Below are 25,296 nucleotides of genomic sequence, written 5' to 3'. Positions count from 1 at the left end.
GGCAACAAAGGGGCTCTGCGGCCTTGAATGAAAAATCTGACAAAGTAAAAGTCGTTCGTTCATTTGAGGTTGCATGGGGAATATTTTATGACCCATGCTGTGGCTGAAACAAGCTCGCCTCATCTCACTTGAAAATCTGCTGAAGGAACAGGCTATCAGCCAGATAATGTCACCTGGGCTTTCCGGAAAGAAAGAAAAACTTCTCTGGATTATGACGGAAAGTTCAAAGTTCAAGTTGGAGTTGATTTTAGTACGAAGAATTTTTAACGTACTAATATTAGACCTTAAATGACAGGTGAAAGAAAACAATATATTTTGTGATATCTTGTGCCTGCTGCTGATAATACGAATTTTAAAGTTCATATTTTCATACTTGTTTTGGGACAAAGTAAGCTTCTTTTGCTTTGAATTTCTGCTGTACAGTATCTGTCCCAGTCTGTTACAGTATAAAGTTTGCTTGAGAGACTGGAAAATTACTCTTCCAGAATAATAGTAACAGATGGCTGAGGGGGGTTGGCAAACAGAGGTCACTATATTTATTAATGCAGCCCCTCTTTATAAGTGACAATACAAGTGCTTTTTGCAGTCAGCAAAAAATGTTCAGGACATTTTATCTCCCACTGCATGTTTTTATTAGGCAGATCTTACAGAGATAAGGGTCAGTATAAGGGCTTAGATGGAGATGGAGCAAGAGAGAGAGTCTGTCATTTTAGGTACTGTTTAGCAATTTACTAGTAAGTATGATTGCCCAGTAAAAATCATAGGTAATTTGGTCAGTTAAGACAATTCTGATTTATGCTGGCGCAACTAAAAGCAGAAAAAATATTTGTGACTTCAGGTAGAAATGTGAGAGAGCTAACAGGCCTTGCTGCATGACCTGTACCTTTTATAGATTGCACAGCAGAATGTATTGAGATTGACAGCTAACTACTATCTCATTTATTTTGGGGGTATTTTTCTTAGTAGACTTGGCAAGATAAGAACAACGGTTTAAGTTTTTCTCTATTATAAATATAGATCCAGATGGCTTAAGTAAAGTTAACATGCTGCTGTGTTGCTGATGCCTCTAAGTACTACGGGTTTAAAAGCACCACGAGTAAGTTTCTGGTCTTACACGTTCAGGTTGTGTGTGTACATATACACGCCTGTACACATGCTTGCACACATACCCACCCTGTGTAAAGTGGCTGTTGGAGCAGCAAAGAATTGGAAGTACCGTGCATCTCCGCAGCACTTCTTATCCCCAGAGAGCTGTTAGTAACAAAATTTACACTGTGAATGTACGGCAATAAAAACTTAACAAAAATCCCAAGGACACTATTTTCTTAAATGCACAGAGGTCACCTTCACATACCAGGATCTGAAGAAGGCTGGACTTGGACATTCTCTTTGTTTTCTCCCCATACATTCATGCTTCAACAGACCAGTAATGACACACTGTGTTTTGCAGACCAGAAGCCCAAAGCCGCCGCAGAGCCCACAGCCCACGTTGGGTGATCAGACGGAGCATCTCTCCGAAGCGTCGGGGGACTCCCTGGAAGCCATGTCGGAGGGCGACTCTCCAACGCCGTTCTCCCGCGGCAGCCGCACGCGCGCCAGCCTGCCCGTGGTGAGGTCGGCCAACCAAACCAAGGAGAGATCTCTGGGTAAGACCCCGTTTCAGATCCCGTTTCTCCACTCCTCGCTTTGCCTGTACTTGTGCTGTGTGCGCGCTGCATTTAAAATAGCTTTAAAATAGTTTGCAGTTAAAAAATGTAACCTTGGTAGCACGTTATTTGTAATGACAGGTTACTCTTTGGAAACGAGCTCCGTATGGGGCGCAGGCTAACTTGACAGAAAGGTGAAATTATTACCATAAGATCTGAAACTGTGCTGGAAACTTGACAGGCAGAAAGTTGTTGATCCTAACATGAGAAACTGATGGGCAGTTAAAGCCCAGTATTGCAGAGACCTCTTACCAAGACTGCATAATCTGTGGCAGTGAAAACTCTATACTTAGTACTAGCACCCTCATTTTCGGGCAGGAAACGGAGGCGATTTCACCTTGTTGTCTCTTCAAGGCTGGTGCTAGTTGGAACTAATCTGAAGATGATGATGCCTAATACGTCCATAATGAAAAGATCTTAATGGAAGGATTTAGTACTTGTATCTTGGTACTGTTTAAAAGCAGAGGATTTAATTGCTGAAGTGCCCTTTTCTGCAGGGCAGTGCCCTTACACGCATGATGTGACATGGGTGATAGAGTCATACAGGTGCACTGCTCTTCTTGGTTCTTCAGACACTGCCTACAGTCTTCCCATGTCTGAGCGCTGAAGTGCGGTTTTACACTAGAGCTCCTTTTGTGCTGGTAGATTTTGTCGTGGAGATTCTGTTCACAGCTGATTGATGGTACAAGTAAAGACTGTTTTTTTGAGGAAAGACACCAGAGGGCAGTTAAACTGCTGTGAGTAGACAGCGTAGCTTGCATATGAATTGCTGAGGAAGGCATGTTTTTTTCTCAAAGGTAATAAACTGAAATGTTGCTTTCCTATAGACTCTCATCTTCCAACATATACAGTGACACAACCTGAAGGCTGAGCTGTAAATCATACCATGCTCATAAACTTAGTGCAGTGGTTTACTTACTCCTCAGCAATCTAGGACAGCTTCTGTCAAGGGTATTTGGACATCTGACAAACACAAGAAATGAGAAAAAAAAGGGGCAGGATTGGGCGATGTAAAGGTGCCAGGGAGAAGGGAGCTGAGCTCCGCCCGGGGCCATTTGCCGAGGGGCACTGCTGGTCTCCCCTGGCCCATTGGGTCAGGGTGGAGAGGTCACCGATATGTCAGGCTTTTTTGGGGGGAAATTTTGAAGACCCCAACCAGGTCTGGCTTTAGAGTTTTTTTCTTTTTTTTTCTTTCTTTTTTTTTTTTTTTAATGAACAAGCTGGTAGCACAGTATAGTTACTGTGCATGCAGAGAATTCATTTCGTCCTGTCAGTGCTGTCAGCAAGTCCTCTATGGGATTCATTGCACCAAGGTGTTCTGGAAAACATATATTTGCTCTGATGTTATACAAAGTAGGTGAGAACTTTGCAGGTCTCTATGTGGCTCTCACGTGAGACTCAGACACGGATGTCTAGCAGCGGCCAGCATTGCATGTGCAGTGTGATGCGTACATGGGTGCCTGCCCCCAGACCACACAGGGTAGCTCAGCTCTGAAATTCTCCTTCCAATGTGAGCTGAGAACTGATAAGCAACATTTGGAGAGCTTTTCATTGACATCAAAGCAGGTGGCTTGCTGTGCACTGATACTCTGCTCTGTAAAAGCTGAGTTAGAAATGGTCAGTGTATACATCTGAAATAAATACACAGTCATGCTTTTAAAAGAAAGACTGTAGGCTTATGTGTTAATCACTAATTAAGAATAGTCGTAAGGGATTAGGTGGAGGGTCTGTTTGCCTTGTGTCCTGTCTGCAGCAGGAACCACAAGCAGCTCCTGGAAGAGGGAGTCAGAACAGGGAAGCAGGTACATGTGATTCTTACCCGGAGTACTCTCCCAGCCTCAAGCTACCTTTGGCTTAGGGATTTCCTGGTTACAGTTTCTGCCTACATAATAACCTCCGAGAGTTGTCTCCTCCAGGTATTTGCTCAGTCTCCCTTTGAACCTATGTAAATTTTTTGCATGTGCAACAGTGCTGCCATGACTTTGGCAGCAAGTTTTTCCAACTATCCTTTCTTATTTGTTTTTCCACTTTGTTTTGTGTTTGCTTATCTACCCTAGCTTCTTTTCTTGTGTTGGAAGTGACAGCAGACCTTAGATCCCTACCCACTGCCCCAGGCCAGCTCAGATTTCATAGGTCTCTTGCATTTCCCCCAGGTCATCTCTTCTGGAGGCGGAAAAGTGCTGCTTTACGTGCTTGCTCCTCTCACAGAAACCCTCCTGCATGTTACCGTTGCTGCCCTTCTTTGAACTTTTCTCGGTTCTGCTATATCCTTTTGCTGAGAGGATAGGATCAAAACTGCCAACTCTCCCTGTCAACGAGATCAATCTTAAACTCTTCTTCAGGATCTGTTCATATTTTGAAATGTCTTATCTGGGTCCTAGCGGAGACCTGTCAAACGAATCACAGAATCACAGAATGGTTGAGGTTGGATGGGATCTCTAGAGATCATCTAGTCCAATCCCCCTGCTCAAGCAGGGACACCTACAGTACATGGCACAGGGTGGCATCCAGGCAGGTTTTGAAGATCTCCAGAGAAGGAGACTCCACAACCTCTTGGGGCAGCCTGTTCCACGACTCTGTCACCCTCACAGTAAAGAAGTTCTTCCTCATATGGAGATTAAACTCCTGTATTTCAGCTTACACCCATTACCCCTCGTCCTGTCACTGGCCACTATGGAAAAGAGCCTGGCCCCATTTTCCCTACAATCACCCCTCAGGTACTTGACCAAGTTAATCAAATCTCCTCTCAGCCTTCTTTTCTCCAGGCTAAACAGGCCCAGCTCGCTTAGTCTTGCCTCAAAAGATAGATGCTCCAGTCCCTTAATAATTTTCGTGACCTTGCGCTGGACCCTCTCTAGAAGTTGAATGTCCTTCTTGTACTAGGGAGCCCGGAACTGCACACAGTGCTCCAGGTGTGGCCTCACCAGAGCTGAGGAGAGGGGGAGGATCGCCTCCCTCCACCTGCTGGCAACGCTCCTCCTGATGCAGCCGGGATCCCATTGGCCTTCTTGGCCACGAGGGCACGTTGCTGACTCGTGGCTAACCTGTTGTCAACCAGGACTCCCAAATCCCTCTCCACAGAGCTGCTCTCCAGCAAGTCAACCCCTAATCTGTCCTGGTGCCTGGGGTTATTCCTCCCCAGGGGCAGGGCATTGCACTTGTCTTTGTTGAACCTCATGAGGTTCCTCTCTGCCCAACTCTCCATCCTGTCTAGGTCTCTTTGAATGGCAGCACAGCCCTCTGGGGTGTCGACCACTCCTTCCAGTTCGGTGTCATCTGCAAACTTGCTGAGGGTGCGCTCTGTGCCCACGTCCAAGTCGTTGATGAACAAGTTGAAGAGCACCGGGCCCAGTACTGACCCTGCGGGACACCACTGGCCACAGGCCTCCAACCAGACTTGGCCCTGTTTATCACCACCCTCTGGGCTCTGCCACCCAGCCAGTCCTCAATCCACCTCACTGTCCGCTCATCCAGTCCACACTTCCTAAGCTTTCCTATGAGGATGTTATGGGAGACTGTGTCGAAAGCCTTGCTGCAGTCAAGGTAGACAACATCCACTGCTCTCCCATCATCCATCCAGCCGGTGACCTCATCACAGAAGGCCAATGAAGATATGCCTTATTTAATGACCATAATTTCAGACCCTGCAAGCCAAATGTCCCTCCTAAATCAGCCTCTGTTTCATGTAATAAAGGAAAGAGTCTGGCTTATCCTCCGCATAAACGGTCAAAATGCAGAAAAAGGATAAATAGGAAAAAAAGTGATATGAAGTATTTGAGAATTTTTAATTTGAGAGTAGAGCAAAAGAAGACTTCTCTCTCTCATGCTGTCGGAGAGATCACAGCTATGTTTAAGCCTTAGGCTTCCCATATTAGTAGGCATCGTCATGCTGACCAAAAAAAGTAATAAATTGCCATCACCTCACCAGCTTTTGTTTCCATTGTTTTCAGAAACTATTAATGACAAATATTTTATGTTTTTAAAGATAATCTAAAACTAGTCTTCAGATTGTTCCATTTAAAATTATTATTCTTCTATGTATCTCTTTTACAATGATGTCATCAGTCCTTTCTGTGATTAATAGTGTTTTGAAATTAAGAATAGTAACAAAACTAAAAGCGAACAGTAATAGAACAAGAAATCCAGGGTAACAAGCCTGGAGCAGTTATCAGGTACACAGCACACATCTTAATACTGAAAAAAACTTCTGAAGAAGTTTCATTTTCTGGCTGTAGGTGCCAAATCCAGATGCAGAGGAATTTCTGTATTTTTGCAAATGAATCCGTTTGCACAATCAAGAATGCTGAGAATACATTTTGCTGCTGAGGCTCTTAGCAGAAGTGTGATGCTGTCAGGGTGTTTTTTATTCTGAGAGGTGCAAGGGAATGTTATTAAAAAAAGGCAAGTGTTTCTATCTTAAAATTTAAAAGCTATGTGAAAATATTTTTATTCACATACCTATATGCGTGCTATTTATAATCTCCTCTTTTTCCTTCTCTGTTGATTTTTTTTTAATTTAATCTGATTTAAATACAAATTATGTTTTGTTTCTCAGCTGGTTTGATTTTGTGTTTATTATATCAATATTTTATCTTTAAAAACTGATAGTTCTTTTTGACAGATAATGATTCCTCCCACGGTTCATATTTTACTAAGGCCACATGAGTCAATCTGCTTTCCAATCGTGGTCTGAATTAACATGGAGCCTGATAAGGAATCGTGTTAATGCTTTTTGGCTGCCCAAGGATCATGCTTTTGTCATGAGGACTAATCTAATATGATGAGGCTTTCTGACGGGCTAGGCTGCTTCATGGCATGAGCAGTCAACCCAGAAAAGCATGTTCCAATCCTGGATCCATTTAAATTTCTGCCTTTGTGTCTGAAATTAAACTCTTCCTTGGCCACAAGGTCCATCAGAAACTGGCACTTGTCTCATCAATTTGCAGCCTGCAGATAAAGGGAAGTATTAAAATAAATTAATTCTCTGTGCAAGGGAAAATTAAATATATTTTAAAATATCTATTTCAAAGTTGGGATTTTTTCCATGTTGATAACTGTGGGAAAAAATTATCTAGCAAAACTGTGAGAGCGGGGTCATCTGCAGCCTGAGGAGCGCTCCAGAGCCCTTGCTGAGCTGCACTCGATGCTTGCCCAAGTTACTGGTGGCCACACTGTGACACCCACCAGCCCCTGTGGCCAGCGCTGCCAGTTGCGTGGTCATGGAGAAGCCAAGACTCGCAGGTATTTGTGGAAAATCATCAAAACAATGAGTCTGCTGCATGATAAGAGCACAGTTGGGTGGTTGTCCAGGGCCATCCCAGCCCCGAAGGCTTCGCCATCGCCTCCCTCGTCCCCACTGCAGCAACAGTTCCCGTAGGGCCAGGCTGCTCGTGAGGGGGACTTTACATAAGGATATGTTACAAGGGGTGATTGCCATAAATATGCAACAATCTGGGATTGCGAATTCACTGAGGAGGACGGAGAGTGCTGGGCGTTACCGGGAGGCTGGTGGGCCGCAGGCACCTTCTCGCAGTGCTGGGGGCCTTAAACAAGCAGGGAATATTCTAAGTATCAGTTTTAGCCTCCTCTGATCCCTGCCCCCACCAAGTCAGCAGGCACAGATTTAGTTAGTTTGATGTTACCTTCGAAGGAATTGTTTGTAATGATTACAAGAATAACAAATAATAATAGTGATTATAATTGTATTATATTTTGTAGTGTTTCTTATAGCCCCTTATAAAGAGATCCAGTGTCAGAGTTCTCATCTCACACACAGGGAAACCTTTGTACAGAGAGGGGAAGTGACTTGGGATAGCAGTGACGCAAAGATGGAAATAATTCTATGTATGTATGCAGTGTGCTGTAAACCTTGTGTAGAAAATAGGAATGTTAAGGGTGGACTTACATTGTGGTAATTAATTGTTATTTACTATTTATGAGCTGGAAATTAAAATAGACAGGTTAAATCAGGCAGAAGATGTATGAGTTACCACAGATTTTAGGAAAAAGCCCCTGATTTGTTAGCAGTGCGGCTCCCTTCCTGGGTTCCTTCAGGCATGACGGCAAGCCTAATAAACCAGCAGGATCTTCAGTTTAATTCATGGGAGAGGAACTCCCCTGGGAACTGCTTTTCAAGTTATGGCCAAGTGTAGTTTTAACGTATTCAGTCATCTTAAAGAGATATTCCCCGTCTTGTCTTTCTACATTGTATGTAAAGCAGGTAACATGCAAAAAAAAATCATGTAAATATTTGTTGTCATGGTCAGATGTATTGAAGTAGCAAAAACTGCCTGAAAGAACAGTTCCACCAATTGAACTGAAACACAGGTGCTAGGAAATTAAAATATCCTAAGATAACAGTCTATTCCCATTTGCGTTTTCTAGACTTTATCTGCTTTCACATTTCTTTAAATAATAACTGAAGTTTTTGGACTTTTGAAGAAAAATCCTACCTGAAATACTTTTCAGGTAAAAGGAAAAAGAAGGTAACCAATCATATCGACATATCAAAGTGCTGAGAAGTTTTTCTGTTTCATTTGTTGCGCCTACATGTTTTTTTATGAGAGACAGCTATAGGGAGTCCTGGGCACTCATATTTATTTTTTACCTACTACCTTCTTCCTCTGTAAGTCTGCCTTGTGCGTCTCCTGTGTACCTGAAAAAAAGAAATTCCAAGAAGCAGGATCTTGTTTGGTACAGACTGTCTCAACAGCAGCACATTCTGCCTGCTGCTGAGAAGGCTGATAAGCAGCATTTGTTAGGCTTTGTGTCACACTGGAGCTGAATGGGATTTCTGTACAACAGGCTATGTCGACGTGGGTCCAATGGAGCCACTGCAGTGATCTTGGAGTAGAAGGTGTGAGATGAGCTAAATCAAATCATTAGCTGTGCAAGTCTGTATCTGTTAGACATTTTCTGAATACAATATTATTTGTACTATTTTGTGTTATATTAATTATATAAAAGGATTCTATGTTTTGGATAAGAGGTATAGTAAAAAAATACTCCTATCACAGGACCTTGCAACAAAAATAAACCTTGGTGAAAAGTGATAGTGATAAAAGTAGAAGTAGAGTAATTATGGCACGAACTCAAAGCATATATGCTTGTGATGCAGCTAATTTATACTGGAAAGAAACAAAATTGGATAGGATCTCTCTTGCGTTTATTCAAGAGACATATTCCAGGAAATTTACTTGATATTTCCTTGAGTTTTATTTTATGATTGCCCCTTTAAAGGTCATGAACAAAAAATGTGTCTATATAAGTATTTTCTTGCATGACCACAAATGCTTAACATGCCTACACAGTCTTTGGCAGACACATCCTCTACCTACTACCTTCACTGGGAGCAGGTGGCCGTGGCCTGCTGTCTTCTCACAGGTCATGGGGCTCAGGTTTGGGTGGGCAGGAGCAGCAAGGCTGGAAGAGCAGCTCACATAGACACGTCCTGCGCCTGTTCAAGTGTAGCACCCTGATTTTACAGCACTGACTTGTTTGGTGAATGTGAACTGAAGCAAATGCTACATTGCAGAGCCTATGAATCCTCTGAAAAATAGCTCTGGGACACATGGACTTTATAGTTCATCTCACTGAGCTGTTTAGCTGTCGTTTTTTATGTTTTGTCGTTAAATATCATGAGCTTTTTCTGGCCTTCCAAGTTTACTGGCATAATTTTGTCAGTTAGAGGAATGAAAAAGTCATCTTGCTGGTCAGTCCAGCTATTATGGCAAGGGCAAGGATGTAGATACAATTACTGTTCGAAGGTCATCCTGCCAGAACATTGTGCTCCATCTGGGAAACTGAGTTTAACTAAACCCTTTCCCCCAACTTTCCAGATGATAAAAGTAATTGTCACCACTTGATGGACTTGTGGACATAGATATATGGAAAAATACTGTCTTTTGGCAATAGACTCTTTCATAGGCTTTATCTGTAATCAGACATGCCAGTCTTTCTCTATGCGAAAGAAGTTGTTTGTTGGATTTTCTTTTTTGCTTTTCATTCTAAACCAGTGAAAGTGAATCCATTTGTAGAAAGGGACTGGTATTTGACTGAGATGGAGAATAACAGTATTTATATCTCATAACACTTAGTAAAAATGGTATGGAGCTATTGAATATTTCCTGTCATTTTTTTCATTAGTATCAAATCCATTGCACAATTACAGTTAAGGCACAGTAAATAGCACACAAGATTGAAATAGCAGTATAGAGAAGTACTGGACTGAATTCAACAGTTCCTGTTTTTATTAACATAGTTACCAAATAACTTAATACCTTGAGTGAGCAAAATGCTTCAGGCTATTCTGGAAGAAAATTATATTAAATATACAATTGTTTTTATTTCATGACGCACATGTGCTTGTTGATTTGCTTAGTCCTTGAAGAGAGCTAAGAATATTTATGGACATTTTCTGAATGTGGAGGATTGATTATCAGCAGGGAGTAGCTAATGGAAACTAGTATGAGTGCTTCAGGCTAGAAATACCACAAAGATCATGGCAGTGACCTCAGACTAGCTGAATATGTGTGTGGTGAAATAGGAGAGACAAGTCTTGAGGGTGTAGAAAGTAAGAACTGTGTTTTGAGGAATTTCCTCCACACTGATGTTACTGTACAGATGTCACTGTATGCAGCAGGCTGTGTCTGCAGAACTCCTGCAGTACTGGTGGTAAGGGCACCAACTATCTTATCTCTGCTTATCTGGTAATGGAAGAACAGTGTGGGCCTCTGCCCTTCTTAACAATCTAATATATTACAATTTTGTCAAATAAAAAATAAAATAGGAAAGATCTTGGCATGTAAGTAAAAAAAAAAAAAAAAAAGTAAACTAGGTTTTAAGGAAGAACTTGGCAGTCTTTATTAGATCATCTGGACCGTCCTGAGTATTTCAGCAAAAATAGTTATCATCAAGACTTTAAAAGTTATCATTAGACTTTAAGATGGTTGTAAATCTGAGCTAATGATTCAAGATAAGTAGGAAGAACAAACAAGCATTCATTTTCTCATTTTTAGTCCTCAGCATTGCTGCTAACATCAGGGTGAGAGAAAATAGAGGTAGAGCCAATGACTCAGTGGCAGCATGCTAGAAGATCAAGCCAAACCAGCATGTAAAGACAAAGACCGTGCATTACCTCAAATAGTGATGGTTAGGTAAGGAGTAAAACAAACCTAGTGACAACCACACTGACTCATAGCTCAATTTTTATTTATTTTACTTTAATTTGCTTTACAAAATGTAACTGAGCTTGATTTGGAGGGGGCAGGGGGAGAGGGCTGGTTCTTACTGTACTTCCACATTTTCTTATATTAAAGCTCTATAGCTTTCTTTGCTTATTTATCTAATTTTCCACTCTTTATTTATCCTCTGCTAAGTCCTAATACCATGGTTTTTAAGTTATTATTCACCCACAAGGTATCTTCCTGTGCCTTCTGTACATATTCTTCTCTTCCATTATACCTAACTTTGCACCTTTGCTTAAAAAAAAAATCACAAAGCTGCATATGTATCCTGTCTTCGATTGCTTTGGTCCAGCTTGCTTTACTAATTTTCTGAAATTTTCTAGTCAGGCACACAATTTACAGAGGAGAGTGGTTGGGCTAGAAGAGAAGAGCTGTGCCTTCTTCACACTAGTGATTTCTGGTTCCTCAGGAAGTTTTCAATGCTAAAACACATACTTAGGTCTAATACAAATATTGTTACTCATCAATTAGTGTTTTTATTGTTCCAATGGAATAAGGCACTACTAAATGCCTTACTAAAATAATAAATATCAGGAAGATATTCAGTGCAGGAATATGCAGGATTGTCCAGTCTGCACAGTGATTTAGTGAATTTCTTGTGACTTCACAGGAAGGAAAGTCATAAACTGCAATTTTGCTTTCTTTCATAATACTGAGAAGTGACCTAACTTCTCTGCCTCAGTTTTGTCTTTCTCACTGTAATAGTATTGATGTTTTCCATTTAAAATTCGTAGTGTGAGAGAGAAGGTAATGGAAGATGATTTAATCATATTTGTTAACTCATGCGGGATTTATCAGATATTTAATTTTTTTTTCATGACTGTTGTGTGATTCATGGATTTCTCTCATAAATAACTGGTTTGTAAAGATATTTCCTGTTCTGTAAATAAAAGTAGGTTATAATTAAAGTTGTTCTAAGCATCTCGGAACTGGCTTTCAGCTACGCAGCGCTGGGATTAAGTGTTAGCAATGTAACCGTGATAACACGCTGTTTGGGCAGGGTTAGGTCAGTAGCCGATACTAGATACTAGAGTGAGGTGCTGGGACACCTGAGCCGATGCACGTACGAGGGTGGTGGCACCCTGCCTGCCTGACGTTAGCTTTCACCATAAGGAGCAGATCTTCAGCAGTTGTAGCTAATGAGTTAGGGTCTTATTGGGTGCTGGGTGGGGTGTCTTGGTTACACAGCTGCTTGTTCTAAAGCCAGCATGGACCCCGTGAGGTTGGGCATCTCTGTACGATTTGCCATGTAGACTTGTCCTCAGCTTCCAGGTGGGTATTAGAGTCCTTGCTGCAACACTAGCAGCTGTATCTGAGCTCAGCACCTTCACTCAGGTACGTGTGCTCTAGTCACAGCATGGGCAGTCCTTGGTGCTGTCCTAGCTGAACTGAAGGTGCAGGGTTAAGCTGGTATGTGGCTACTCTCGGCATCTTCTAAACCTGGCTCGGGTGGGATCAGTTTGTGTTCGAGGCACTGGATATATAAAATGTTTTAATATTGTAATATTGCATCTTTCATTACACTGTGTGCTTTGCTTATAGACAAGCCTTGAGAGAAAAAGGGAAGCTGTTTAGCAAGTCTTTCCTAACTGAACCTTTGTAAAGGAAAGAGCGGAACGTCAATTGAAAGAGGTCTGTATGCAGGGAAGGAAAGGCCAATTATGTGGTGTGTTCACATGATCATCAGAGGATCTGGATTTTATGCTTTTAAAACTTTCTTTGAACATGTCCTTTCACCTCTTGGGTGTTTAATTTCCCCTGCTATAAAATATAATTTTCTGTTGACAGGAATAACATGAAGCAATTGGTAAAGAGGTTTAAGTTTTTAAGGCATGGACTGCATGTCCATTTTTTCTACTGTGGCTTGTGTTTAGAGCTGTGGCCCATTGCTTATACAGTAAAGATAGATCAGGAATTTCAGAGATATTTCTGAAGCTAAGTTATGCAGGTATAAAGAATGAGAAAGCTGACCTTTACATTTTGTCTTGTAATTGTATAAATGTCCTGGGCTGGCAGTATCTAGGGCCACCTAGAAGTGGTAGCTGCAGTGCTGTCTCACAGAGACTTTTGCATGGGTTGCATGGTGCCGTTTCATCACTCACCCTGATGTTAACTGTGTTCCTGTGTGTTACAGGCCAGTTTGGTGTTTTATAGAACTTAGCGTGTTTCAAGTAGATCCATAGTGACAGTAGAGTAAATGCAAGAGGAACTTTAGGATACATTAACATCCATTTTGTTTAGCTTGTTTTCCAATAGCTGTACTAGCGAATGTGCTTTTACCCTACCAAATGCTGTGGAAGGGTTAGATCCTATTTCTTCTTGCTTTAATTCTCCAGGAGGAGGATTTCTTAGGCGGCAGTAAGAGATATTCTAAGCTCCAAGTGCTTCCATGACATTGAGTATTTGGGTATTGCCACTGCTCTGAGCTTCAGCCTAAGAACGTGTGTGAGAAGCAGTAATGACGCTGACTTGAAATAATGGATTTTGAACCCTTTTAACCTGTCATGCTGCAACAGGATTTCTAAGAAGCAGTTAGTTCTGTCAAATAGGAAATGCCTTAAAGCGTTGCTGTATCTTAATACAGATCAAATGACTATAGGAAAGGCAGTAGTTTTTTTAAAAGGGCATGTGATTTAAGGGGAGAAAAAATAATTTATTACCCCTTTGAAAATGTCTTTTACCTCTGCAGTAAGACCGTGGCCAAAGCACTTCTCTGATTTGTATATAAAGTCTCTCAAGTTTAAGACATGATCATTCCAGTTAACATGCACATTTATTCTGAAAATCACAGACCAAAGACAACTCTAATTTAAGTTTTGAATCAATGGTTTGTGGGACAGGCAAAGTCAAGACTATACTGGAATCATTCAGATTTGTGAATGGAGAAAGTTTTTCTACTCTGCCATTTCTTGTGATAATGGTTTCACCAGTCCAATATTCAGAATGTTTTCAGTGGATTGAAATCAGCAACAGCATTTTATGCTTTCTGTGATTACTTTTAAACTACTCAGGAAAAAATAAAAGCTGATATAAAAAAGTAAAAGCTGCAAAGCCGATATGAAGTTTCTATTTTTTCACCAAAAATTACTTTTGCCATTTACTTAAGAAAGTTTCCAGTAGCAAAATAAAGTTCTTTATGTTATTCCCATATTTGACAGCTAATATCAAAAGCGAATAAACTTATGGATGTCCTATAACAGCAATTTGAGAGCAAACATTAAAAACGTATGTTTCAATATTTTCTGAAATACAGCTCTTTTTTGAAATCCAAAGAATGTTTAACTGCATAGAATATTTGAATAGGCACTAACAAGCCATTTGTATCTAGAAAAGCATAAAGAAATAAATGGTATCTGAGATTAAAAAGAAAGAAAAAGTTAATAGCTCATGAAATATTATCACCAAAAATAAAATTTTCACCAAAATTCTCCTCAACCTTTGAAAAAAAGTTAGTGGCTTTTCAGTCTGAGAAAGTTTGGCTGTGTTTTCAGCCAAAAGAAAACACAGGTTTATAATAGGGTTTAGAAAGAATCTGACTGAAATTATAATGAGAAAAAAAAAATATCGGCTCTTGATATTACTAGGAAAATGATGTCAATAGCTCCACTTTATAAAAGCAGACTAATATTGAATAATAGTTAGGTAATGTTGAGCAGTCTGCTGAGTATTCATAAAAATTAACATCATCTTCCTTCCCTAGGTACAAGTACAATTATCTAGCCACTGATTGTAGGAACATCTGCCTAAGTATGTGTTCATTTCTCTGTAGCAATTATGTACAACATAGTGACAAAAATACTAAATACTGATGGAAAAGGAGAGCTAATCCTAGATTAAAATGTATCCTTTTTGCTTTATTTCTTTGTGTTTTAGTACATTCACTTTTGCCACTCCTTTTGCTCAGTGTTATCTGAAGTCTTTGAGGAACCTGTCCTGGTACCTGGTGACTTTGGAGTGAGAATCACAGAACCACAGGATGGTTGAGGTTGGAAGGCACCTCTAGAGATCATGCAGTCCAACCCCCCTGCTCCAGCAGGGACACCCAGAGCACGGGGCACAGGGCGGCATCCAGGCGGGTTTTGAAGATCTCCAGAGAAGGAGACTCCACAACCTCTCTGAGCAGCCTGTTCGCTGAGTCTAAGTTTTGTAACTTGCTGTTTGCTGTCAGCTGATGGTCACACCACTGAAGAACTGGTGTTCCCAGCCCTCCTAGTTATACTGGCCATGGGAGAACAGGGTAGTGTGCATCCACACTGCAATTCCTGTGGTGAATTCCGTTTGGGAGATGTATGCTGCCTAGTGTTTGCTATTGGTGGATACAGGGGCCTGGCGACACCAAACTCTGCTTGGATAACTGAAGATTTAATGAAGACCTTAGCAGTTAGCTTATTCTGAATGCTGCACTTCTGCCATTGCATCTCTAGCAGCATCCAAACTGGCTGGTGTAAAACCATTCTGCTTGTACCTGAGCGAGCTGCAGTGAATTTAGTGTAGACGTTGCCATAATCACTGATTCTTGAATAGGTCTGATATTCTGTTCCTCCTTCAAATACTTTCCAATGACTAGATTGGTTATGAGCCACTTACCAAATATTTAGCTGTAAATCTCAGTTAGCTGGTTACAACCTCAATTATATTATTTTTTTCTTTTCTGCATTTTTTCTTTCCATTTCATTCTGGGCTTCTGTAATGTGGAAGAGCTGCAATTTTCAGTGTTTTTTTGGCACTAAAGACCTGACTTTTGTGTTGAAAGGATTTAAATCTTGTGTTTGTTGTTCTCACTCAGGATGAAGCTCCAACCATAGCAGGATCTCTGTCTTTTGCAGAGAGCAAGAAAGCAGAGGTGTCCCTTCCCAGCGCAATGCAGTGCTGTAAAAGGATACCCAAGATATTTCAGAAAGAGAACTCTGTGCTCTAAACTACCAAGGCTTAGTCAGGAAGTGTGCTGTGGATATGGACTGGATATCCAGGCTCATCTCAACTGACTAGTGTTTATTTGCCAATAGGAAATTCAGCACCTACTTGCGCGGGTCTTACAGAGCCTTCCCACCAGTGCATGAGCAATCCTCCTGAGCAGACCCTTAGCTGCTCTGTAGGAGGCAAAGCTATTCAGCCTTATTAGGTCCAGTGTGACTTCTGCTGCCCACTGATGTGGGTCTGGATCACACTTCTCAGGGCTTCAAATCCTTGGAGAGCTTCATAGCTTGGTGTGGGGCCGGACTGGGCTGTAGCAAAGCTAATAAGTTGCTCTGGAGCCTACAGCACCAGCCGGTGTAGTACAGACATCCACTGGCAACTCAGGAGTCAATGTAGTCCCGACATGGCCAACACAGGCATGGTGCAAGCAGAGGGCTTGCTGAATCCATGGTCTGCACTGTCCATGTTTTTCCATTATCTAGGATCCCACAGCCTCTTATTGCCTGGACATAGAATTAGCTATATCTGAATGATCTTCATTTTATCTTTAATATAGAAAAATGTCTGCATTTTGCAATTGAGCATCTAAGATTACTGATGGTCCTCCCAGAGTACTAGGGATGACTATTAACACTCCTCTGAAAATGGAAGGCTTTGAAGCAGCCCTGCCTTGTGCGTGAGATGTCAGTTTTACTCCTGTTAGGAGAGTCACCTAGGGCTTTGCATAATATACTGCCAGCAAATTGAACTGTGAGTACAAAATTGTGTGTGCTAAAATTGAAAGCTGCTCTTTTGTGTTTTTAGGTAAGCAAGAGATTTAAAATGCAAAATTTATATTTAAGGGAACCTAGCTGGTATAAGAGGATGAATTTCTCCATCAATAGCTTTAGAAAAACACCTTATGATTTACCCATTACTGTAGACCAGACTTTGTTTGAGATTTTCCATTAGCCTTCTTGAGATAAACTTTTAATTTATCTAACTGAAGAACAATAAAAACAGGCTTCTCAGCCAATTGCAGTACTGGAAGAGTCATATTTATTAAAGTACAGCTATATAACTGTTCTGTGTCCTATTTTTTATATTCCAATATTGTTTTGAAAAAGGAAGATTTTGTATGGCTTACGAATGAAGAGTGTGAGCTCACTTTTATTTACTCAGACTGGACTTGCCGTGCCCTTTAGAGCTCAGGTTAGTTTTGTGCAATTAAAAATACATAATCTGCTATTACATTTTTCTTGTAGGTGTTTTATATCTCCAATATGGAGATGAAACAAAGCAGCTGAGGATGCCGAATGAAATCACAAGCACAGACACAATTCGTGCCCTTTTTGTAAGTGCCTTCCCCCAGCAGCTGACAATGAAAATGCTGGAATCGCCTAGTGTGGCCATTTACATCAAGGACGAGAGCAGAAACATATACTATGAATTGTGTGATGTGAGGTAAGCAAAAATGGAGTTACAGCTCTTGGATTTGAGAGGGGTTTTTAATGTGTTAATGGAATAAAAAGGAATGGGGTTGATACATATCTAATAGATGTCAGTTTAATATATAAAGGCATATTCAGTGGTATTTTAATAATATGGGAATCTTGTTTTGATATTGCCTCAAGCTGTAGGTGCTACATCTGTTGCACAAGTTAGATGAATGCTATACCTTGTTCAAATATTCATGTAATACACGTAGGTAGACCTACTTAATATTTTATTGAATTTTAACTGAGATGTAAATATTTAAAATACTTAACACAAAAATAAACATTTACAGGTAAAAAGAAAGAATTTTGGTAGAGAAAAAAAATATATTTTTGCTGGCAGAGCAAAGCCTGATCTGTTTGAGAGCTAAAGTTACAGACATGACTGTTACTGGTGGCCTTGTAACTGTCAATTATCCACCATCTAATGCTGCCAACAGTCAAAGAGATCTGGGGCTGCTGATCATTGCTGCACCATTTTCACCACCTTCCTAATTTATGTCAGGATGCACAGCTGATTTCAGGCATTTCCATTAATTCAGAGTGTGGTCACAAATGATCTGGTTAACATCTGGTTGCATCTCTCTGTCCTTTGGTCTGTGGGACTGCACTGCTTAATTAAATGTGTTGCTTCAGTCCTGATGCCTCTGTCAAAGTAGAAGGATCAGGTTCTCAGGGCTTCAGGAAGTCTTAAATCACTGAGCACCTCAGGCACACCTCAGACATGTTGTGCTCTGTAAAACTGTGCAGGCAAATATGGGAGGCTTTTGTTCTGTCTTTTTCATAAGGAGTTGGAAGATGGGAAGAGTGGACAGAGTAGCATGGTGAAGGAGAAGAATGAAAAGGTGTTTTCTCTAAGCCAGTCAAACGCTTTTGCATTGAAATGATGTGAAGTTGCTCTCCACTGTTGCCCTTTTTCTTGTACAGGTGCCTTTGTTCAGTGCTTCTCCTTATCACGCTGCAGTTGAAGAACGAGTTGAAACTTTTCCAGTCTTGCCACTTCAAAGTCCCCCATCCTTCTTGTTCCTGGCCTTTTGGTCAACATCGTGCCCCTCTTTCTATCTTTGCTTCTGCTTTCCTCACACCATCTACCCAGTGCCTTGTGCTTCCAGCCTCTTGGATTTGGTTTCTTCTTGGTTATTTTCCTTTCTTTACAGGCTGCAAACCTGCTCCCTGGCCACTGTAATGCCTACATTCAGGCCCATCTGATTTTTTGCATCATCATTCATCATGTGCCCACATTCAGCATTTTTGTACATCAAACAGAATTCCCTAGATCAAATCAAGTGATTAAATTAATATAGGCGCTACTGCTTTGTTGATGGGTCCCTTATTGCCAACCATTGGCTGGCCCATGAGCTCTCTCTCTCTCTTCCCTTTATCCCTCAATCTTCCATGGATTTTCACACGGCCAGTTTATGCCTTCATCTCCTCCCTGTGACCAAGAATGTAGGTGTTGATTATCTTTATATCACACCGCGAACTCCCTTTTTTTCTCCTTATTCCCATTGCAGACGTTACTCTGCCAGCCTCAGGCCTGGCTCACTCCCAACATCTGCTTCCTCTGCTCATGTAGTTCAGTCGTAGACCACTTCTAGAGGAAATCACAAGACCCATCTGAATTTTTCTTTAACAAAATTCCCTCCTTCAGTTCTGCCACTCTCCTAGCTAACAAAACCTCAGCAATTGCAGATTAATGGAGTCCAAAGCCTGCGGTACTAGTTGTGTTTATCATAAAAAAAATTACAGCAGGTTCTTCATTTCTTTGTTTCTTATTCTTCAGAATATCTTGTCAGTGTCTGCACTTAGTAAACAGATGAAAAGAAATACTAAATTTTAACCCTTTGTTTGCTCTCTCTTCCCTTGTATTTCCAGACACAAATGTCTTGGTCAACTCTTAAGCTCACCACCTCTTCTTGAGGCTCTCATGCTCCTTTTTTCTCCCATCCCCTGCTGTTCTTTTTCATTAACTTGTTGTTCTATTATTGCTCCTGTTCTTCCATTGTAAATATGTTTGGGTGCCTCCCTGCAAAACTCCCTGCACACAATTTACATTCCCAGTTTCCAACCCATCACCTTCCTCTTTTGTATTCACTTCTACAGTCATCTGGAGTTTACTCTTCTAACTCTGTTCCAATATTTACAAGCTATGTGTTGTTCCCTACTGCTCCATTGCAGCTGTCAAAGTCACCAAATGGTCTGCTTTTGTGACTTTTCCATCTTTACTCTCTTACATGTCACATACTTTTAATATTTTTTTTCTTGAAATCATGATCTCTGTTTAGTTCAATGGCTGTTCTTTCCTGATTTTTTTTCTTGTTCCTCTCCTCACTTCTTTCAGATAACATATGAGAATGGTATCCCTTCTTAAACAATCGTTTTCTGTTGTGTATTTTTTTTCAGGGTTATGTCTTCATTCTCTTTCTCTGTGTCTTCCTTATCATATCCCTAAACATTAGTTGAATTGTAGTACTTACCTCAGTAACTTATCTGTCCCTCCTATCTAACGCCGGAAAAACTTAGCAATATGAAATTTCAGCAATCTGAAATATAGATTTCTATGTCCACCTTTTGAGGTGGTTGTGATTCATTCTGTAAAATTGTCTGGTAAGTGGTACATATGAGAGAACCCTTCTCAGTTCTCAATGTCTATCCTGTTAGTGTCTGTAGCTGAAGTATATGAATCCTACCTCTTCTGTCCAAGCTAAAATCTGGATCTTTTCTTCTAACATAGTCTCATGGGCCATTATTTTTACCTCAGCTTGTGTTCGTCCTCATTAGATTATCGTATTCCCTTTCCGCCTTTTTTTTTTTAATACATTACAAGGTTTGAGGAAAACACTATCTTGCTAATTAAGCCCATAACACCATTATTCTAAACTTTTTTCAAGGCTCTGCATCAGTTTTTTTTTTTTTCTGCATGCCATCCCTCTAATGCAATCTTTCTTTTCCCACGGCATATCTGAAACACTCAGCTAATTCATCAGCATTTTAATACAAACTGCTGCAACATCCTTTTCTCTGTGCTTGACACAGGTGATCTTATTTACTCTTACCCATTCAAATGAAGCAACAAAGATCATTCTCCTGGCTTGACAAGCAGAGATACTTTTTTTTTTTTTTTTTTCTCATTTGTCCTCTGGCTTTATCTCCTCTGTCTCATTAAATAGAAGGTACTTGTCTCACTGTGAGGGCCCCTTCAAGCCCACTTCAGCCCTGCTTTTCATTTCTTGCTGGATACCAAGTGCCATCTGCTTCCACTTAGCTCATAATGCCAACCTCCATTGTAAATGTCTTTAATTTGCAAACAAGTGCCTTCATGCTCTCTGCTAGGTATGGAAAGGGTCCTCCGTAAACATCCGTGAAGCTTCTGCGTCGCTCCCCATCCAGTCCCGCTCTCCTTCCTGTCCCGCTCCTGCTGTTGCACTGCTCTCTGCCAATGTGGCAGTTGTGCCAGCATCTGCTTATTACTCATCAGGCTGGAGAGAATATGGTCTTCTTGCTTTTTATTCTCTTATCGGTCTTCTGTTGTCTCTTGTGTCTTGTATTCATCTTGTAAGCTGGTGAAGGGATTGTGTTCTGGGCGTGTTTATCCAGCACATGGATCAGTGAGGCCTTTGAACATGCCAAGGGCATCTGGGAGCTACATTAATGCAAATAATAATAATAATGAAGGTACAGTAACATATACCTATTATCAGTAATGTTTATCTTAGAATAGCAACATGAGGTGAAGCAGAATTCACTTTGGAGATCAAATGCCTAGTATTTTGCTGCATTGCCTTACAGCAATGTTTTACTTTAAAGTGTCATGTTTCTACAAGAAATATTTATGGAGGACACTTTTAAAACAAACTCCAGCTAGTTGAAGTACCATCTCGGAGCCATCAGTAAAAAGAGAGAAAGGCAGCAGATAAAACTTAAATGAACAGTAAGCCATTTCTTGAGCTAAAAATGAGTTTGTTTTGTATCAAAAAGAATGTGTTTCCAAGTCTGAGGCATAAAATTGTAACTGAGACGCTCAGTGCGGGTCTCGAGGCAGAAGTGTCACGTTTGTAAGACGGAAAACGGTTTATGTTACCATAAATAATGTAAGAACTTGGACTTGCCACAAGGTAGCTATTTTCTTATGCATTTTGCAACTAAGACCTCATAAATACTAAGCTCCTCATCAGCTCTGCAGTTCTTAAACAGAAGGCACTGATCTCTCTCTTAAGATACGGTGTTTCTTTAATAACTCCTTGACATCTACAACAGCAGCTCAAGTCCTGACTAGCTCACCATTCAAAGCAATTGCTGATTGTAATATGACATTATAAGAAAGAAATTAGACCTGCCCAACAATCCTTTCCTTCATTTTTAAATGATAATCCCAGAGATTAAGATCAGTTCACTGAGTTTGTAGCTGCACCTGGAGGAAAGGAATTTAGTCACATGGGTAAATTCTCTAGAGATTGCCAGTGTGAAATGAAAGGAATTGCAGTTTTGAAGGGATGCAAGTGTGTTTAGATTGAAGGCTTTGTTACTGATTCCGTTTGAACAAGGGATCATCGGGACCTGGTGCAAATTTCTAAGACATAAGATTATACCAAGGTAAGTTTAGAAACAATAGAAAACTTCTGTCATCTAGCTCTTTCATAAATGTAAGAGGTTTAAAATGGACAAAGTTTTTTGTCCCAATTTAACACAAAAAGACTTTCCTAGGACTTTTCATCTAAGCAATTTCTGTAGTAGCTTTCATCAAAACTGTTACCTATTTTTTGTTGTTATAATTACTATAAACTTCGCATATATAAAGCTTAGAGGTTGATTTTGTTTGCTGCTGGATTTTTAGCTGTTGCAGATTTTTGGGGGGAGGAGTTTGTGAACAAACAGTTAATTAAAATTGCCTCAAGAATAGTTAGTTAGACTTTTTTTTGGTATTCTTGCTTCTCAGAACAGGAAAAATTAATGTGGGTTGGGTACACAATAAAACATGTAAATAAATATTAACTAAATCCTTTTGAGTGCCTTGTAAATATTGAAGCTCTATTGTCTTCAAAGTGTTTTTCACTGTATGGCAGGATCTTGAAAGAAACTTAGCACTATCTAATTTTTGTGGGTGTGGAGTTGCAGTGAAGCAATGATACTTCCCATGGGAAAGAGAATCAAAGTCGGCTTTTGTTTGTTTGTGTGTGTCTAAGTTGGGGCATTTAGGTTTTTCTTATAGGTCAGCTGCAGCCCTGCTATGTCTGTCCATCTGTTACCTGAAACTTTAGGGCAGCAAAGTAAATAAAAGCACCTGCATCAGTTATCACTGCTGGTTCTTTTGATTCTAGGAATATTCAAGACCGATCTTTCCTTAAAGTTTACAACAAAGATCCTGCACATGCATTTAATCACGCTTCCAGAGCTGTTAATGGAGACATAAGGGTAAGTACCTTTTTACTTCTCTTTCCTCCAATTCTGAAGTTAGATGTTTATGTTCATATCTGTAATGTAAATACACCAGTTCATAAAGTCTGGAGTATATATGCAACATATACAGAAGGGGAATTGATAATGCTCTCTGTAATCTCTTTAACTGCTTTGTTTTTTCCAAATACTTGCCTTGAGCATTAACTCTTTTTTGTTCTTGTTTACTAACATTAAAGCTTGTGAATCAAAGCATAGTTTTTAATTACTTATTTAAGGACATAGATTGGTCTAAGAGTTTATACAGCTTCTTATTTCATGCTTCCAAACACTTTATGGGGGGTAAAGTACAGCATGTTGTTATTTTACTCTAGCAACAGTGCAGAATGGACTGCAGTAGCTGAGCAGTTGTAGCTAGCTTGAAGTCCATTAAAACACTTTGTAAATGGCCATTTCAGGTAAGAAATATTTATAAGCACCTGTCACAGTGTAAATGGTTTTGTGATTTCCTAAAGTTATCTACCCATATCAAAAATAGAAATACGTTAGCCTTTGTTTGAGTGCCTGTTTTGTATTGAAAGCTGGTAGCTTTTGGAAGGTATTCCCTCTGTCGCTGTCACCATTCCTGTCTTTGGCGGGACTGCAGCCTTGGAGAAGCAGGGCTGGACACTGCTTGGTTTGGGGCAGGCGGCAGCAGTGGCCGTGGCCCCTGGGCCGCCGCGTGCAGCAGGCCGTGGTGGTGCTGGGAGGTTGCATCCTGCCAAGCGCTCTGCCTAACTGTGCCTTTGCTTCTCGATCTCCTTATCGATGCCATGTGTGTCATGCTGCTTTGTTATTGGTATTTCGTGTAAGTACTCCTGCCATTTTGACAGCTTAGGGCAGCATTGTTTTAGTACAATTGCAGTGGTTTATATACAGGCACTATTCTTAACTGTATCTCATTTAGGTACCTCAGATACAAAATGGTCCTTTTGATAGGTCAGAAACCAAATTACCTGATTATGCACACTCAACAAAGGAGGGCAAATCGATGTGTTTCAAAGGGCTCGTGATTGGTTTTAGTGTCTTCCCTTAAGGTCCTGAAATTCTTCAATTCTAGCTACATCCTTGTAGCTGTAGCTAAGTGTATTTCCTTTCATTCATACTCAAAAGCATGACATGCTATCACTGTGCAAAATAACGTTAACTCCTACAATATTGCGGCTTCAGAAAGTCAGACCTGCGCTGTTCTTATCCCATGTGCAGTGATGCTGACTCTGCCTGCCCTGGCTTCCACTGTAACTGTCATGTGGACCTGCTCTTAGATAGCTTTAGTTAGGTTAGCTAATGATATATTCAGCGGTAAAGAATACTTCTTTGGCCCTGTTCCAGGTATTTGCTGCCTAACAAAGTTGTTTTGAACACAAGTGTTGCTTCTGTGTAAAAACTATAATTTGTATTACCTGTGTTAAAATGCTGTCTTGTACAAAGAATTATACCTCCTGATTATGAGTGAATTTTGTGTGGCCAGAAGTCAACCAGTGACAAGGTGTTGTCCCCCACAGAAGTGGCAGCATCAGGGGAAAATGTTGTACTTGGCTCCACTCGGGTACCAGAGACTGTTTCCAAATTCTGCACATCCAGTAAAGCAGTTATTTTCTTACTTGGTCCATCCGCATTGGTAAATTTTGGTCTTTCTGGTCTGGGAGGTGATGTCACAACTTACTCACAGCTTACTAGATTGGCGTAGAGATTCACCCGTGGGTAGTATGATTATCTCTGTCTCTTTCCTAAGGAAAACAGATAAAATGGTATAAGAGTATAATATGAGAAAAGTACATCTAATGTACTAGTATGGTATCCAAAAGAATGGACTGTGCCAAACACTTTGCTTATCATCCTTCCTTTCCCACGTGCATCTTTGCACGATGATACTGAGCGCTAAATTCACTGCAATGAGAAGCAGAGAGCAACTACTGTAACCGTTGTGCAAAGCCCCAGGATGAACCGTTTCAACAACCCTACAGATAAGCAGCTTATTGTCAGATCAGTTTAGAGAACGGTATGTAGAATATCAAGAATTAGCAGTTGTAAGTACATTTTTCATGGTGATATTGAATGTTTTATCAGCTGCTGTGTGTGAGTCACAACTTTGTGGAGATTTTTTGCTTTTTGGAGAGGTCTGGCCTTTACAGATTTTTCTACTGTTTGCCGCCTTTTCCCTTTGGAAGTTTTCTCCCTAGGTTTGACGATGTTCAGGCTTCTATTCCTGTGATTTATAATCATTTCCATGTAACAGATTCAAAATAATCTCAGAAAATAATGTTAGCTGCCAGCTTGGACACCTGTTTTAACTACTAAACAGATGTGAGACCTGTATAAGAATTGTCAGTAACACTTGAAGTATTAAGTATTATCCATACGGACAAGAAGACTCAGAATGTGTGAGAAGAATGTGGGATCTGGGCATTCAGATGTCCTATATAACTACTCACCTTTCATGTCCTTTAATTCTGATTTTTTTTTCTTTTTTCTTTCATGCATTCTCTGAATGGATTGTGAGTAAGAAGAGAGCTCTTT

At 40.5% G+C, this 25,296-nt stretch overlaps 1 protein-coding gene across 5 annotated transcripts in view; it reads left to right on the top strand.

The window, feature by feature from the left end:
• Positions 1–25,296, top strand: part of KIAA1217 (KIAA1217 ortholog) — a 166,496-nt gene that overhangs the window by 74,976 nt on the left and 66,224 nt on the right. For all 5 annotated transcript variants that reach the window (XM_088534011.1, XM_088534008.1, XM_088534013.1 and 2 more), the window contains 3 exons: positions 1,451–1,646; positions 17,113–17,311; positions 22,662–22,755. In XM_088534011.1, coding sequence (XP_088390137.1) covers positions 1,451–1,646; positions 17,113–17,311; positions 22,662–22,755 — 489 coding nt within the window. The remainder of the gene's footprint in view (positions 1–1,450; positions 1,647–17,112; positions 17,312–22,661; positions 22,756–25,296) is intronic.

This window comes from Tinamus guttatus, unplaced genomic scaffold, assembly GCF_059628265.1.
Source record: "Tinamus guttatus ecotype Peru unplaced genomic scaffold, ASM5962826v1 Tinamus_guttatus_pri_ptg000530l, whole genome shotgun sequence".
NCBI classification, from domain to species: domain Eukaryota; kingdom Metazoa; phylum Chordata; class Aves; order Tinamiformes; family Tinamidae; genus Tinamus; species Tinamus guttatus.
This window is presented reverse-complemented; position numbering and strand designations above follow the sequence as displayed.